This window comes from Seriola dumerili, unplaced genomic scaffold (assembly GCF_002260705.1).
Source record: "Seriola dumerili isolate Sdu_G_001 unplaced genomic scaffold, Sdu_1.0 BDQW01000091.1, whole genome shotgun sequence".
Classification (NCBI taxonomy): domain Eukaryota; kingdom Metazoa; phylum Chordata; class Actinopteri; order Carangiformes; family Carangidae; genus Seriola; species Seriola dumerili.
The window spans coordinates 8,117,725-8,135,524 of NW_019174346.1; the positions used below are offsets into that span (position 1 = coordinate 8,117,725).

The following is a 17,800-nucleotide window of genomic DNA, read 5'->3' on the forward strand; positions in this document are numbered from 1 at the left end:
GGACATCACAGTGACTTTACATAGCTACTGTCTGATTTCAGAATGTTTCTGCTTAACAATAACACTGGAGGCCGCAGTAAACTCTTAACTGCAATTGTTTCTAGAGTCAAAAACATATTAGAACCTCAGCCGTCAGGATTTACATCATGCCACAGCCAACAATTGCTGCATTACGTGTACAAAACAATATTGTGATGCCCTGGACAATCACTTTTCATAGTGATTACTGTAGCCTCTGCTGCATTACCTCACCAAATGGGTGTCAGAATCCAGATGAGAGAGATCACCTAAAACAGGCAACAATGGCAGAGTATCAACACACTCATGTAGGAGTAGTTTCTTCCTGTTTTTTTTTCTCCCTTCAATTTTTGAACTACAGCACAGTACTCATCATCCCCCTGAAGCTTTACATAACGTGGCCATGGAATGAAAACTGCATATTATTATGCTCTGCACATTCATTATAGAGAGTTCAATCCTTATGGTAACATAATATATTATAGTGTCACATGGGATCTCATGAGATGAGCAGTAAGGGGGGGTGCTTTTTAAGAACTCAGTAGGACTGTTGTATAATGTATTCATTATGAATCAAGTACTTACAAAGAGAAGATTGTTTTGGCTACTGATCTTATGACAACTTAGTTGATATTGACACTGTGAAATCGAAATGGCCAAATCTCACAACAGTGCTATACAAATTTCATTTTCTACAGCAGTCCTGACCTGTGACTTTTGCATCACTAAGAGGGAGTGGATATGATTCAAAGATAGTAGGGCTGGGTATTGCCACTGATTTCCTGAATCTATTTGATTCTGATTCACAAGGTTCCAATTCAATTCGATTCCCGATTCGATTCAATATCGATTCAGCCAGAGATATTTCAGTTACAATATCCGTTTTTGTTAGATATGAATGAGATTCTAAGAGAACTAATGTTGTAAATTGTTCCTCTAACCTGGTGCATTAACATTCATGCTTACATTATGAATGGACTAAAAGCAGTTACATTAATGCACTTTCTATTTAACATGACCAACAGTTTAGACACATGTAAAGAAATAATAGATGTAATGTGTGATGTTAACGTACCCGGTGCACCAGCTGCACTGTGTATGAACAGGTGCACACAGCTTCTTTTTCACATCTTGCACATAGCTTTGCTTTTGTCCTGCTCTTCACTGTCTTCATAGTTTTTAAATCAGATGTGCAGCCACACATCTGCCTTTAGACTTGCAGCTGACTTCAATGGGACCTCATCTGTCATGCTTTTGTCTCTCACATGCAGAGGTGTAGTGTTGTTTGTTTACGTACCAGAATGCACTTATGGTGCACCTGCACAGTTGGCTTGCAGCTCGTTTCAAAGTTTACATATGTTTCCTTACTTGTGTCGAGCAAATGAAACTGCATTGGAAACATCCATTCAGAGGAGAAGCTGCAGTGCAGGCAGAGGTCAAGTTAAACTAAAAGGCTAGGCTATGAGAACATATCTAAGCTACCTTTCATCTCCAGCAGCACAAGCTCTCCAAGTGTAACAGACTGACTTTCTGTGTAAATATATTACAGGTAAAGAAACCGTCAGAAGAGTGAATGATGAGTAAAAGGATGTTTTCTGTTTTTTTAATCTCGACTAATTAATGATTTGATTCACTGAGCAGCTCAGAGGCTATGGGTAGCCACCGGCCTCTTTTAAGGTGGAATGTCTTCTTGCATGTTACTTGATGCATTGTTGACGTTTGGAAATTAATCAATACACCTTAAATGTCAATATGAAAACTTTGACCATTTTATTTGTTTTCATCAGCTCTCTACATGATACATGATTAATTGGATTTTCAAGTATTAAAAAAAGGATAAACATCTCAACCGGATTCTGCAAATTATGGATATTTTATTTCATCACTTTGAGAAAAAAAGTGGTGGAATGTCCGGCAGCTCTACACCTATGCTCACCTGACCAGGTCTTGTGACAGCTTCACACATCCACAGGAGAGTGTAAAAGACGTATATTACAAATCGATCTTGGGTTTAAAGAATCGATATTGGATTATTCAAATGAAAATCAGAGAATCGATTTTTTTAACCCAGCCCTAAAAGATAGGCAGACATCTAATGGGTCAGGTTTACAGGTTAGGCTGAAGTTAAACCTTATATAAAGTATGTTAATAATCATGTATTCCTCCCGGTCCATTCAACAGGGCAGTTTGTAATATTCTGCATTCAGAGTTGTGATATGTTATTTAATAAAAAATATGATGGTATCTCGCAGTAGAATCAGAGAATTCATTTAAAATGGATGTTTTTCTTTTGATTTTGCAGGTAGATATGTTCAGCTTTTTTCTTAATCGTTATGACTTCTGCTGCACTTTTGGTTCACACCTGCGGGCAATTTAGTCAGCAATAAATCCAACCTGAATGTCTCTGGACTGTGAGAGGAAACCAGAGCACTTAAAGAAACCCGAACAGAGAGACCTCAGCCATCTGACAGGTTCAAACCTAAAGAAAACCTTCTTCCTGTGAGGCAACAGTACTAACATCACTGCGCCACCCATGTAAAAGAAATCACGACCCCCATCAACAGGAGCAACCAATCAGTGTGAGGAACTCTAAGTGAAGGGCAGCACACTAGGGCTGACTTCATAATGACTGTCATGCAAAAGCCAGCGTGAACATTTCACCATGATTTACAGGGATTCAAAAGCCTAACTGATCATATGTGTGTTCTACAACATACTAGGAGAAGACAGTCGTATGTGTCCATCTTTAGCATTTCCAGCCTGGATGGTAGGCTGGCTGTCTGATTGGATGGAGACTATGCCTATACTTAGGCTGCAGGCCACTCAGTGGAGATTTTCCGCATAAATGACCAGGAGAGCTCTGTCAGTTTCACTTAGAATGGTCTGTGAAAACATCAGTGTGACCTTAGTATGATGTAATAGTAGGCAAGTTGCTTCTGTACCTGTTTACTGTTGTTTTCACTGTTGCTACCTGCATGCTGACACCACTATTAGGTTATATCATAAATAAACTTCTTGATAAACTTCTAATTATGAGCATTGCTTCTATATTATTTTCTCACAGTTAGTAAACAAGACTGCAGATGTAACATTTACCATGTCCATAATTAGGGATGTCCTCCCAATCTCAAGTATCAGATTGGATCCAATATGGGCAATTTTGAACTGATCAGGGATCGGCAATCACCCTGATCATTTACGTCAGCTGTCGTAGACTGAGCACAATTTGTGGCAGGATGCAAATGCGCAAGTAACTTCAACATTAGCAACTCCATAGCTAAAACGTCAGCAGTGTGAAAATATTTTAAACTAGTAAGCGAAAACAGTCCAACAGCCACTTGCAATACGATCATTTTGCAAGGCGGTAGCAATAGAGCTGCGTTCAATACTATGAATTTGATATGACATCAAAAAAGTAAACATGCAACGGAATGGGGCGAGTTCACAAAAAGCAACACAGCAAAAGGCTGGTGCGCTGAAGCAACAAACTCCGGACAAAACTTTTAAAAGGAAGGATAAATATCCTCAAGAGAGCGAAAAGGCCAAAAAGATTACAGAGAAGGTGGTTGAATTAGTCGCTTTGGACAACCAGCCCATCTCTGTAGTAGAGAATGCAAGGTTTTGTCGTCTTTTGCAGCCTTTTTATCCACAGTATGCCCTACTGTCTCGACACTACATTTCAGACACCGCCTTACTGGAGCTCATTAAAGAGGTGGAGAAGATGGAGGTAAGGATGGCTGCCTGTGATGTATCAGAGGAGGCAGGGCCTGTGGAAAAGGTACCACGTCAAAACAAAGAAAGCAGCAGCCTGGGCAGTGTCTTTGATAAAATCTTACAAGAGAGTGAGCTGGAGATGGGATCTGCGACTGCCAATCCACTACAGTACTGGAGGGCAAATGCTGCACCATTTTCCCTCACTGGCTGCTATTGCAATCAAGTTTCTCTGTGCCCCATGCACAAGTGTGGACAGTGAGAGACTCTTTAGTGCAGTCTCAAACATCATTGATGAGAAGAGGAACTGCTGGTCTGCTAACAGGGTGGAGATGCTGGTTTTCCTAAACAACAATCTTCACTTAATTTTGAAGTGACAGTGGGTAGATAATGCAATGAGAGTGAGGGAGGAAAAACTCATTTAGCAGCTCCAAATGCACTTTAAGAAATTGCATTGTGTGATAACAAGAATGCCTTATATTTTGATGTTCAGGTTTTACTGTAATGCTACTACAGAAAGTGATTTTTTTTCATAACTAAAGTTAAACTGCTACACCACTTTAACAGAAATTGTGATGTTTTGAATTTGTTTTATTGAATTAATTTTTTGTTGTGACTATTCAAGTCAAGCTGTTTACACCACTTTTAAGTGGAATTGTGATGTTTTGAATTGTTTTATTTAAATCATTTTTGTTGTGACTATTTAAGTCAAGCGTTTTACATCAATTTTAAGTGGATCTAATATTTCTATTCAAGTATACATGTTTTTTTTAAATCATAATACAGCACTAAGTGGATTTGTGATTTATTTTTGTGCCTGAATATTAAAGTTAAACTAAGCTACACCATTCTAAGTAGAATTTTGATTTTATATGTAAGTTTTACAACAATGCTAGCTGCACTAAGTTAAATGGATTAAGCTGACGACATCTTTTAGTTACTTTGTTTACTTAGTTATATTTGTATCTATAAGCTCCACCCACTCATTCACATCTTCCCCCAATCACAACCTTACACGGTGGCCTTCAGCCATCACCTGTAAACTGTCAAACATTAAAATTGTCTCTCTCTCTCTGCTGTCATTCAGCTGTCATTTCTGCACCACGAATAACCTTTGTATGGAGTTTGCTCACCTGATACTATTCAGCTGCATCCTTGCTCGCCAGATCATGTCGGATTCCGAATCAGATCCCCTGGAGGATTTCAATCCCAGTGGCGAACTTCTGCTAGAAGCAGCGCAGTCTCAGCGAAAAAGCACCTGCATCGCATCCACCAAATCGGCTTTAGCCCTAGAAGCCGAGCTACTTGAGTCCCATCTATGGGCCCAAGGTGTTTCTCCTGCCCCAGGGCCTGATCTAGTCCAACTGCGCCAGCTGGCAAGCCTAATCACTGGCAGCGATTCAGCCAAAGCCTTGCCACTTCCTGCAGAAGCGCCTTCATTTCCTGCCAAAATCCAGCATGGGCGTATATGCACCAGGAAGTCAGCTACTTCCCAACAAAAGAGAAGTTTGACTCCTTCCTTTAACCTGGGCATCTCTGTCTCTACTGCTGCTCCTGCCGCTCCCGCTGCTCCTACTGCTCCTGCTGCCCCCACTGCCCCTGCTGCTCCTCTGTCTTCTGATGCCCGACTGGTCACTATGCAACCCCTTGTGAGATCAGTTCAAGCTATCGATTCGCGTCTCCAGACACTTGAAAATGCATCAGCCTCAGTGGTCATTGCCCGTGCCTCCACTTCTCAGCCCAGCCTTCTCCCTCTGCCCACTGTCAGCACCCTCGAGGCTTCTTATCACTGTCTGGCCACCGCCATCCCTGCGCCTCTGCTAGGTAGGCCATACATTCCTCAAGCTGCAAATATCTCACCCTGGTTAAGGTAAAAAATTCTGCAAGGCAAAGACATCAATCTGGTCAGTCTCATTCTCCCCTCTCCAGAGTGCGATAGAAAAGTTTCCACCAGCAAAAATTTTACAGCCATCATTAAATCTGCTGACCCTCGCCTAGCCAGGGACCTGTCAATAGGAGAGTTTGTAGTCGCCTTCGGGATATATAGAGACATAATCTGCTCTGTTTATCCCGATAGAAGGATCGAACTAGACGCCTATCTGGCTCTGATTGGTGATGTAAATCTCCGATATGGGAGAAACATTTACTACCAGTACCACAAAGCTTTTTCTAGCAAGGCAGCTCAGTCCAACATCCGACTAAATTGGCCAATCCTGGACACAGAGATACTTCGGAGGTTCTGGTCCCGTCGTCAGCATTAACAGTCTCATCCCTCCCGTCCTATTCTACCTTCATTACATGACAGTGGATAATGCAATAAAACTATTCAAACTAGCAGGTCAGGGCACATGGCTATCCAAGGCAGACATCACAGATGCTTTCAAAATCATCCCCATACATCCATCACAGTGGCACCTCTTCAGTGTAAAGTGGAACTCCAAAGTTTTATTTTGCCGTTAGACTAACTTTCAGTTGTAGAAGTAGTCCATACATTTTTTATTCTGTGTCAGAAGCGCTCTGTTGGATCCTGCTTAACAACGTTAGACTGCCATCCGTGCTTCATCTCCTCGATTTTCTGCTAATTGACCTACCAAATGATAGCTACAGTTCCTCCTTGTCATAACTAAAACTCTTGTTTAGTCATCTCGGCATTCCTCTGTCAAATCGGTCCAGCAACAAATCTTGAGTTTCTAGGCATCACGCTTGACACCATCGACATGAAAGCAGCTCTTCCCGATGAGAAACTGCAGAGAATCCGGCAAATAGCTCAGTCCTTCAAAATCTCACTGGATGAGGGATGCCTTTCCGATCTAAAATTCTGGTCACTGTTGCTAGATCAGTGGAATGGCATCTCCTTTTTCTATGATGAAGTAGTACACTCCTCCGATTCCATTCATTTTTTCACAGATGCGGCTCCATCTGTGGGTTTTGGGGGGTATTTTCAAGGTCAGTGTTTTGCCAGTACCTGTCCTATTTCGTTTCTTCAGCCACATTATTCCTCAGCACTGTACGAGATCTATCCCATTGCAGTCGCCTGCCACGTTTGGGGCCATCACTGACAATGCAAACGAATAGCGGTGCTATGCAACCCACCTCCACCCATTCTCCACCTCAACCATGGACGCCAGACCATCTCAAATCAAACCATCCAATCAGAAGTTCCCTCATCAAGACGTTCCCATTCCCGAGCTCCATTCCTCATCACCACCCCCAGTGTCTAGACTCGGGGAAGATTCCTCTTATTAAAAGGACCTTAAACCTATGGATCTTGTTCATAGCGATCCACTTCCTGCCGGGGTCTAAGCGCCAAAATCTATTCCTTCTGTTCACAATAAATTTCATTTTACTTTAATTCTCATACTCTCTTGTTCTTCTTATTAGTCTCTCCTGATTGAAATGGAAATTTTGAACTGATGATGGCCCTGTATGGAAAGCTATTACCATTTATCCACTGAGCACCATGGATAGATTGAGATATTTAAGTCTGGGCCAAAGAAGGGGACCATCTGAACCAACACCACCATCCCTAAAGCTTGCATCATCACTTGCATGGCTACAAACGTTGTCACAGCCAGCTGAAATGAAGAAATAGCACCAAAACCATAACTACTTTGGTAGACATGGCAATTTGCTAATTCAGATCATGCCACGCAATACATACATCATGTATGAACAGGCAACTAGAAAGATGACTAGAAAAATGCTCAAAATAAAGTTGAGGTACTACACAACAACACAAAGTCTAAAGCAGATATAGGAAACTACTTAACTACCATATATAAAATGCAACAAAGTCAGTACTAACTGTAAATGAAAAGACCCATAATTATATAAGACGACCTATTTAAACATCTTATTTTCATAAAGAGAAATTAAAGATATGGTGTCCTAGTACAAGAACAGACCTGCCTTGGGTAAAGCATTGCTGTGAGTAGAGGATTCCCCCTCTCCAATGATGAAATGTTCATTTACACTGTGAGGAGCGCACAGTACGAGCCAAGGGATAAGAATTGAGTGATAAAAGTGCAACTCTTTCTTACATTTTCTCAAATAAAATACCTCAGTTCTGCAGCTTCCATATGATTTATAAATTGTAATAATGCAATAACATGTTGTCTCCAAGTGTGTGAACAGGGGGCTGCAGCAGAGAGCTGCAGCAGAGCCACAAGCCAGCAGACAGAAGTTCAATCCAACTTCTGCTGCTATATCTCAACAGACAAGCACCTGATCTCTCTCCAGTGTGGCTGACTGACACACATACTGTAGTTAGAGGGGAAGAAGTGAACCATTCTGTCACACACATACACACACAAACTTGGACTAGACATAACAACTCACCTCGGAAGGGGATAATAACCCATAGTAAATATATGCTGAAAGTATCTTATAACAACAGGGAAAAATCATTTACTCAACTCTTCACTTCAAAGCTCGAAGTGACGATTTGATGAAGAGAATCAGGATGATGACGGAAGATAAAAACATGAGTGAACATGCACACATTCAGAATTAAGCAACACACAGACAGAGCCTCATTCCTCCTATTTCACCGCACACCTAATCCTCCAACAGTGCTCATTCTCTCTGTCTTATTTCAGGTCTCCCTCTCATCCCCTGTCTTGTCTAGTGAATCAATCATTCATTCTGTGGTTCTTACCTTTGTGGTGACAATGCAAAGACAATCCATGCTGGCCAAGCAAAAAAGCTCTCAACCAATGCTCAAATTCATTACCAGTAATATCACCATTGCAGGGAAAAAAAGCAAGAAGATGGAGAAAAAGATCCCAATGTGAAGAAGCAAGGAGGTAACATAGAAAAAAGGTAGTAGGAGTTCCTGAAGAAGACTAGGGGGAGGAGAAGAGCAAGAGAACACACGCACACACACACGCTCACATCCACACACTCACACACGCTCTGGATGGAGAGAAGCCACGGCGGACAGACGTTAGAGCATGCGGCCCCCTTGTGAGGACTGGGATGCCTCCTCCACGGAGGTGAAGGCAATCAGGATTCATAATGCCATCTCAGGGCGAAGCGCACGTCATCAACCAACACGCACACACAAATACACGCACTAAAAATGCTTCACAGCTGGCACAGCTTCCTCATTCCTTAGCTTCTCTCCCTCTCATTCATCCTGTGTCTCTTGTTTTCAGGTCTTCGTCTTCTCCTCTCCTCCTTTCTCTCTCTCCTGTCTTTGAGCGACTCAGCAGTGTTATGGGATGAGAGAGCGAGCGAGGGAAGATAGTGAAGGACGAGAGCATCAGCTCAGTGGACTGAATTACATTCCCATGCTCTGTTTCACTGGCTATTAGTTGCTGTGGCAGACAGCTGAAATTTAATCATCACACACTGGCTTTAATTCCATCTGCAGAGCAGTGGCAACACTGCCTTCCTCTGACTCTGTGACACACTTTTTACAGTGTGTATGTGTGTGTGTGTGTGTGTGTGTGTGTGTGTGTGTGTGTGTGTGTGTGTGTGTGTGTTCTTGTTCTTATCGGGGGTTAGGGTTAGAATTAGTCTTAACTCAAGCTCAGGTCAAGGTTGGGGTATTTATTTGTGATGGTTAAGGTTAGGGTAAAGGGCTATGCATTATTATAGTGGAACAAGTCTGTGTGTGTGTTTTATGAGGCTGTAGGTTGGTGGGTTTGGGATGTAAGCCAACAATAGCCAGTGTTTTGTGCCAAAAAAAAAACGATTACGAAAAACAATTCAGCTCAAGGTTTTCCAATACACAAGTACCAAACTAGTAACACTAATGAATTCTACCAAAAGTGATGATAAAACAAAAGATTTCCATCACATCTAAGCTGGACAACATTTGCTAGACATTCGACAATAACAGGCTCTTTTTAACACTGCTGCATCATCATACCTCTCTTATTGTTATGTTGATGCACCAAATATGACTCACAGGTACACAAAAACTGCAATGCACTGCTGATGATAGTAGTAATGATAGAATGAAATAGGTTCTTCTCTGTGTGTGTTTATGTTTGTGTGTGTATGTATCAATGAACTGACATCAAAGCTAAGATTTGATTCAGCGCTTCCAGAAGAATAAAGGTACATTATCTTTTGATGGTCTTTCAGGAATGTTACAATTTGAAAACTGATGAAAAACTTTTGCTCTGATAACAATGAATTTTTGGCCAGAAGTGCAACAAAGTGCAATTTAACTCAAAACTGCACTGAAACACTGTTGGCAAACTTTGTCCACAGTTTCAGATACTTGTCTGCTACTGTCCTTGCAAAGTGACAGAACGGCTTCAGAGTCAACAAGACTTGCATACTTACATACTGCATACGTTCCTCCAGAATTATTTTATCAGACACTGGAACAAATCAGCAAAATACCACATGGGATTGATGACAGAAGTTTCCAAAAACAAATGCAGCTTAAAGTTACAGTAGTCCAGGGACGAGGACTTTCAGCATCATCATGAGTTTATTTCTCAGAGCTCCAATTAAATCTAACCTTAGTCAAGGTCTAATCAGCAAGGGCAACTGCAAACACCTGTGTGGGTGTGCCAGGCCCTTCATCTGCCAATTTGTATCTGTCTCAATAACCATTTTTACTTGATTCTGATGAGGTACAAAAGCAAAAAATACGTAAATGAGGAAGATAATACACCACTACATACATTTGAAAAGCTCTAGTTCAGTCACGTCAGCCAGACAGATCCTAAGTCCAGGTAACACTACCCACTCCAATGTCCAAACTTCCCCCTCAAGAGACTCTAAGCCTCTGAACAACAACACGTTCCCCATCTGAATGTGCTAGTACCTGTTTGCTGGAGCCTTCCCAGTGAAGAGGTGTGTTGCAGAGTTTGACCTTGATTATCGCTTTCATTTATGGACAAAGCAATGCCCTTAGACTCCAACTCTCCTGTTGTTCTTACTAAACACATTCACCAGTTCAGACTTCCTCTGCCAGAGCAACAGGGCTAATCTTTTCAGGTGATGCGGCTCAGGCAGCTTCGAGTGCATTAGAGAGAAGGAATGCTTTAACCTCATTTGTTAGGGCTGCCACTCATATATACAGACTAGGTGTGACAAACTTGGACTGGTCTGTGTACGCTAACAGCCTGCTAGATGGATTTATTTCAAAGCCTGCTATAAGGTTTGACCTTGAGGCTGGCCAATACCTGACATTCTCTCAAGTGATTTTCTAGCATGGTGAAAACCATCAGATCTGCTCTCAGATTTCACTCCAGTGAAACTAAATGAAATTACATAAGGGCTTCATGCATATCAGTCACTGATGACATTCATTTATTCATTTCAGGAAGCATGCATGGGAGTTAAAATGTCTGCACTGGTCCCTTTAAATACTACTATGTTTTTTTATTTAGTTAGATAATTAAAAATCCAAGATTCAGTCATCTTTCCCAGCATGCCCAGGGCGTCAGTGTAATGTCAGGAACATGTTTGAAAAACTATGACTGGAAATGAAATTCAGGTTGATATCAAAACCCAATACTGGCTAATTCTCATAGTGATGCTTAGCAGACATGTAGCAGACACTGGGTTTTGGTCACCAGACCTCACGACTGGAAAGTCAGTATTTTACAAAAATTTGGAAGATGTTGGATTTTGGTTACTTAACAACACTTAAACAACCTAAAACCAATAAAATATCGACATCAGTTGTCGTCAGTATTCTACATCAAATTGATGTTGGCATTAAACTGATAGATTTTCCTGGTTACCCAACGTCACAACCTACATTCAACCAAATATCAATGTGTAATGTCAGTGGCCTGCAGGGTTACTACAGATATATTACTCTCAGTGACAGGAAACATAAGAGAAACCAAAACATACAGCACCAAGAACTTGAACATATTGACCCAGAACTCAATACATGGTACATTTAGTATGAGTGGACCTCATATACAGTATATAATCAGCAACTCCAAGTCATGCATGTTATGAACAGAATACATAGATATTGAAATTAAATTCACTGAAACTCACTGCTATAGACACAAGGTGAATATTTTACATAATATAAATGATGTCTACAAGACATCACTGATATGACATAAGCTCAGATCCCATGCCCTTGAAATACATCTCCCTTCCTGTCTTTAATTTCATTTACTTCAGTGAGCTCATTGTTGTTGGGATTATGGATCTGAAAACTGCTTTGTGAGGAACCATGTGTTATTTTGCTAGGAAAAGATATGTTACACTAAGACCCTGTCTCTTATAAATGATGTTTCTATATGGCTAAACTGCAACAGCAAATCCATTTTGTTGGAAACTTAATTGTGACCGGATTACATTTTCTATAACCGTAACAACGATACATTGTGACTTTACATATTCGGAAAGTTGTGAATACGTTGATACTGAACAACATATTTATTTTCTGCCAAAATATCTGATCTTGAAGCACAATATCCACTTGTAATTACTCTAGCATTATCAACATGTTTTGGGGTTCTGTTCAGACTCTCACAGCACTTGGTTCAGGTTAGAGAAAGTTCCTTATCAAGTTCAATACAGAAAAAGCTCACAGTGACTTCAGACACAAGTGTTCTATCATTGATGTTACTAATGATGAGGTGAAATCAAAATATTAGATCACAGAGTGAAATAGATGCTGGTAACAAAGATACAAAGGGTGACTTGGTGTGATGTACAGTCGCAGTTTAAAAAATGACGCCTAATGCAAGACACACACACATACTGTATAACAGAAGAATCTATGGGTTTCAGAGGGAACTCACCTCAGACGTCTTGGCACTGCTCTCTCCCTGCTCTGTCCCGCTGGGATCTGAGCTGCTCTGCTCCCTCTGCTGGGAGCAACAAACACGTCCGTAAGTAATAAGTAACAACCACACTCAAACTGTAACACACTGACCTGAAGGAACCTGGAGATACAACTAACAGATTTTTTCTTAAGGTAATGAGAATCTTGTAGCCTGAATACATTAGGGACAGGCCTCATACATAACATTTTGTAAAGGTTGGTACACTGTATGAGAGCTTTAACAATGAATTTTGAGTTGGGACAGTGAACATTAAAATTCTTCCCATATTTTACACTTTTCCTGTGTTTCATTTGAAGGATTGATCCATAAGAAGATATATATGTGGTTTTAAGAACCAAAAACCAACTCTGGAGCTCTCTTTTGATTGGCTGATCAAATAAAAATATAGCAGATCTCAGAACTTTTCTTTTACAAGTAAGACAAAGAGACTATTTGATCCAGAACCAGCGGGTTCAGGATCCACTGCCTAAAACTGTATTTATTTTAGCATATTCATATCTATCTTTACTATCTATTATACACACGCAACTTGTGTAACCTATACAAATTGTCCTATCACATATTTGTCTTTATGTGTGGACCAGCACCTGCCTTTTCTTCTGCGTCTGGCCTCATCAACCATCAACAACCACATTACAGTAACAGATATTGTCTATACTGTGATCTTTTGCACATCCTGCTCAGCAGGAGTTTTGTCAACACTTTTGTACATAGTTTTTTTCATAGTTATATTTTGTGTATCTATATATATCTTTTTGACTGTTGCCTACCTGGCAATAAAACTTATTTTCTGATTCTGCCTTGCCTTGCAGTATCCCCTTGCCTTCATATTTTTATAGGTAAATAAAAACATACTGTTTGTATTACAAGCACTCATAATTTGTTTCAGTGCTATCAGCAATTTTAACTATCAACAATAAATGCACATATAAATAATAAATTATAAGAAACATGGGGAAAACAACAATATCATTAACTGGACAGGGGCAAAGAGGTGAAATGATGCCCCCTATGGAAGTGGAGCAAGTAGTACGATCTTACACATTACACCTTTAATATAGAGACTAGACCTGCTGTATAATCAAAAAATACATGGAAATCTACCTTTATACAAAATGGGTCCTTTAAAAATGCCTACATTAAATACAAAATGCAAAAAATAATACAAGAATATTTTCTGACTGTGCATATATGAAATAAATCTAATGTCAGTTAACCAACCAATAAAAATGTATGGAAATGCAAAACTAACAGGAATCAGTTGTAGAAGCTATGCAAGATTTGGCACTCACACTTGCCATGATAAGTCTTTAATTAGAAGCTTGGATGGCTTAAGCCTATATGTACTTGTGGCAACCAAGAATAAATCCCTGGCACTAAGACATACTACAAACCCTCTGTACATGCAGGCCTGTTCATGCCTCCCTCTGTTCATAGCAGCAAGCCCCTCTTAAAATACAACCTCTCTGCTGATTTACTCAATTTAATAATAATTAAATATATCATTTTCTTTATTCATATAATAAACAATAAAAACTGAGCCGTACTGCAGATTGGGAGATGTACATACTGTATAATACTGTAAAGTATATGTTGTAGCCATTCTATCATGGCTAATGCTGTTACATTACTGATAAATCTTTGAAACACTCACAAGATGGCTGCTGTTAAGATATATCAGCCAACCTGAACTGGTTGAATATCAAATATACACCTTAACATATATGTACAATAACAACATTTTAGATACCTTATTAAAATGTATATTTTAAGTGTTGTAATTTAATGTGGTGCTAATGCTTAGACTCAGCACCAGACATTACAGAATCAGAGTTAGCCAAAGTCTTATCAAAGTTATCAAGTATATTTTCTTTTTTCATAAAGCACCTAATTTTACTGTTTAACACATGAATGAAGTAACCGGCTCATTAATTATTTTGTTTTAGATCACCTATTGTTTTATACAACAGCTTGATATTCCTGTAAATTCACATGAATATTCATTTAATTTTTCTTTACTGAAGCAAATTTGTGATTACTTCAGTGCTTAAAAATCTAACAAATATCCTACAAACTGCAAACAAAACACATTTATTACTTGTATATACATTTGAATAAACCCTCTGGACTCTGTTAATTAATTTGGATGGTGGATCTTACTTGACAGGACATTTAGCCTAATCTTCAGAGGGCTGATTGTGGTAACAGAACATGGGATATAACAGCAGTGTCCTGATGAACTCACGGTGGGGTTATCAGTCTCTGAGGATTCCTCTAATCCTCTTCACTTATCCCTATCCTGGTACTACTGGATGACATCAGCAAAGTGGTTCAGCAGCTCCTGCTGTTACACTACACAGCTATTTTGAAACTATAAAGACATTTTACACAGGATCTGTTTGGAAATGTATATTCATGTCCCTTTTAACCAACTCTTTACTATTACTGTAGAAAAAAAGTCAGGTCTGACACAAGTTTTGACAAATAGGATTACCAGTGGATTACCAAACAGGTTGGTCCCATTCCAAGTCACACATGCTCTTTGTAACATGCCTGGTGTGCACAGAGCCACGAGTCTGTACTATCAGACAGGCCCTTCAGCCAACAAGCAAAAACAAAAACTGCGCCATAGCAGTAATTATCAGACCTGACGGCTGTCATACACTTCCACTCTTTTCACTGATAGAGAGTTTAAAGAGGCCATCTGAAGAGGAGATCGCACAGACAGTAGACCAATCGTTCTACCACATCCACTTGGTCAACTTTATTTATAATATCTTCAGGTTGCTTGTCCCATTTTCGTGAATGTGAAAGCTGAAGAATGCCTTAAGGGAATTTTTTCAGATTTGGTACAAACAGTCACTTGAAACTGGGGACCACATGAGAAAATGCTGGAACACTCACAAGGGGGTAAAGGCGATCTAGCAACACATGAGGGGAAGACAGGGACCTAAATACTCTAAAGCAGGGGAGACAATGGGACACAGGTGAAACACATTAGGGCGGAGCAGGTAATCACACAGGAGGGAAACGTGACAGGACATGGGATCTGATAGATGATTGGTAATGACCTTTAATTAAGAACCAGCAGAGAGAACACACACAGGTGGGTATTAGGGGTAGAGGAAGGGGTCCGGGCCTGGAGAGCCGTGGGTCAGGTGAGTGGAGCGAGGTGACTGAGCTCACACACACGGGGAAGTTTGTGGACCCGAAGGCTGGGGCTGGCGGTGCTGAGTGTTAGGGAACAGACTGGAGATGTCGTCAAGGGAGCAGGAGGATCAGAACCAGGTGAGCCGTCAGCGGGGCAGACGAACCAAGAAAGAGCAGGCAGGCGAGTAATCAAAGCCAGACAAAGGATCGGGAAACCAGCAGGGAAGCACTCACTTTGCGACGTTGGAGCTGGAGAATGCCAAACAGCCACAGGGACAGGCAGACGGGGACCAGGAAGAGCACAGGCAGAACTTGGGGTCTGGGACAGATGGCTGAGGCGTTTACCGGGGCAGAGACGAGGCAGGATGATCAGGGACGAGTAGAGTCAGTCCGAAAATGAATGCTGGAAAGTCTTGCATGATATTAAGAATGTTCTGGCAAAGAGCAAGTGAACTGAGGATGCATATATACTGGCCTGATTGGAGATAGATTGCAGCTGGGGGCAACAGGTGAGGGCAGTGAGGCTGATTAGGAGGTGTGGCATAGTGGAGAGTGAGACAGAGGCATAGCAGGCTGTGACAGACCCCCCCCCTCCTCATCGGGGGTGATGGGTGGAAGAGCAGGGAGGACTCTCCGGTGAAGGTTCCCTCCCAGTCGACCAGATACTGGAGCCCACGGCCACGGCAATGAGAGCGCATGGAGAAGGCTGGAACACCATCGATGAGCCGAGGTAGAGGTGGAATAGTGGACACCAACAGACTCTCTCTGACCGGCTTCACTCTGGACACATGGAAGGTGGGATGGTCGTGCATGGTGCGCGGGAGCCTCAGTCTCACCGCTGTCGGACTGATGACCCTCTGGATGGGGAATGGGCTGATGAACCTGGGAGCCAGTTTCTTGGATTCCATCCGGAGAGGTAGGTCCTGGGTGGAGAGCCACACCTTCTGGCCAACCTGGTAGACCAGAGCAGGAGAGCGTTGCCAGTTGGCCGAGGCAGTGTAGCAACTCACGGAGTGCTGGAGGGCAGTGCGTGCCTGGACCCAGGTTCGGTGACAGAGGGAGACGATGGCTTGGACCGACGGACAGGAAACCTCCTTCTCCAAGGCTGGTGAGGCAGTTGTGGACGTATTCCACCCATAGGAGCTGCTGCGACCAGGAGGACGGATTCTGGGATAGTGGGCCATCTTGCTGAACCTGTCCACCACAGTGACGATAACTGTTGCCATCGGACGGGAGCAAACCAGTGACGAAGTCCAGAGAGATGTGGGACCATGGACGATGAGGCACCGGCAGGGGCTGCAGGAGACCATAGGGAGCCTGATGCGAGGGCTTGTGCTGATTGCAGGCGGGGCAAGCATTCACAAACTCCCATGTGTCCTCCTCCAGGGTGGCCCACCAGAACCGTTGGCGGAGGACGTCCCATGTTCTCTGGATCCCAGGATGACAGGTAAGATTGGAGGCATGGACTCACTGAAGCACCTCGGACCTCAGGGCTGGAGGAAAGAACAGGCGGTCCGGGGGACAAGTGCTGGGACCAGGCTGACTCTTGGTGGCGGACCTCACCCTCTCCTCGATTTCCCAGGTAAGGGTGGCGACAACACAGGGAGCAGGGAGCAGGGAGGATCGGGTCGGGCCCCGAGGCAGACTCTGTTTCTCCCTGGAACTGGCGTGACAAGGCGTCAAGCTTGGGGTTGTGGGACCCAGGACGGTAGGAGAGGGAGAAATTGAAGCGGGTGAGGAAGAGAGACCAACGGGCCTGACGAGAGTTAAGTCTCTTGGCAGAACGGATGTACTCAAGGTTCTTATGGTCTGTCCATACCAGAAAGGGTTGCTTGGTCCCCTCAAGCCAGTGGCGCCACTCCTCCAATGCCAGCTTGGCAGCCAGGAGCTCCCGGTTGCCGATGTCATAATTTCTCTCAGCAGGGGACAGACGCTGAGAGAAGAAGGTGCAGGGGTGAAGTTTCTGGTCCGAGGCTGCATGCTGGGATAGGACGGCCCCCACTCCCATGTCGGAGACGCACCTCCACAACAAACTGGTTCTTGGGATCTGGCACTTGAAGGATGGGGGCTGAAGTGAACCAGGCCTTGAGGGTGAGGAAGGCCTCATCGGCAGATGGAGTCCAGCTGAAGGGCACCTT

At 42.4% G+C, this 17,800-nt stretch overlaps 1 protein-coding gene across 1 annotated transcript in view; it reads right to left on the reverse strand.

Moving 5' to 3' along the window:
- Positions 1-10,646, reverse strand: part of LOC111222161 (disks large homolog 2) — a 167,083-nt gene extending 156,437 nt beyond the window's left edge. The window contains exon 1 of the mRNA XM_022745748.1: positions 10,517-10,646. Coding sequence (XP_022601469.1) covers positions 10,517-10,582 — 66 coding nt within the window. The 5' untranslated portion in view covers positions 10,583-10,646. The remainder of the gene's footprint in view (positions 1-10,516) is intronic.
- Positions 10,647-17,800: the final 7,154 nt, after the last annotated feature.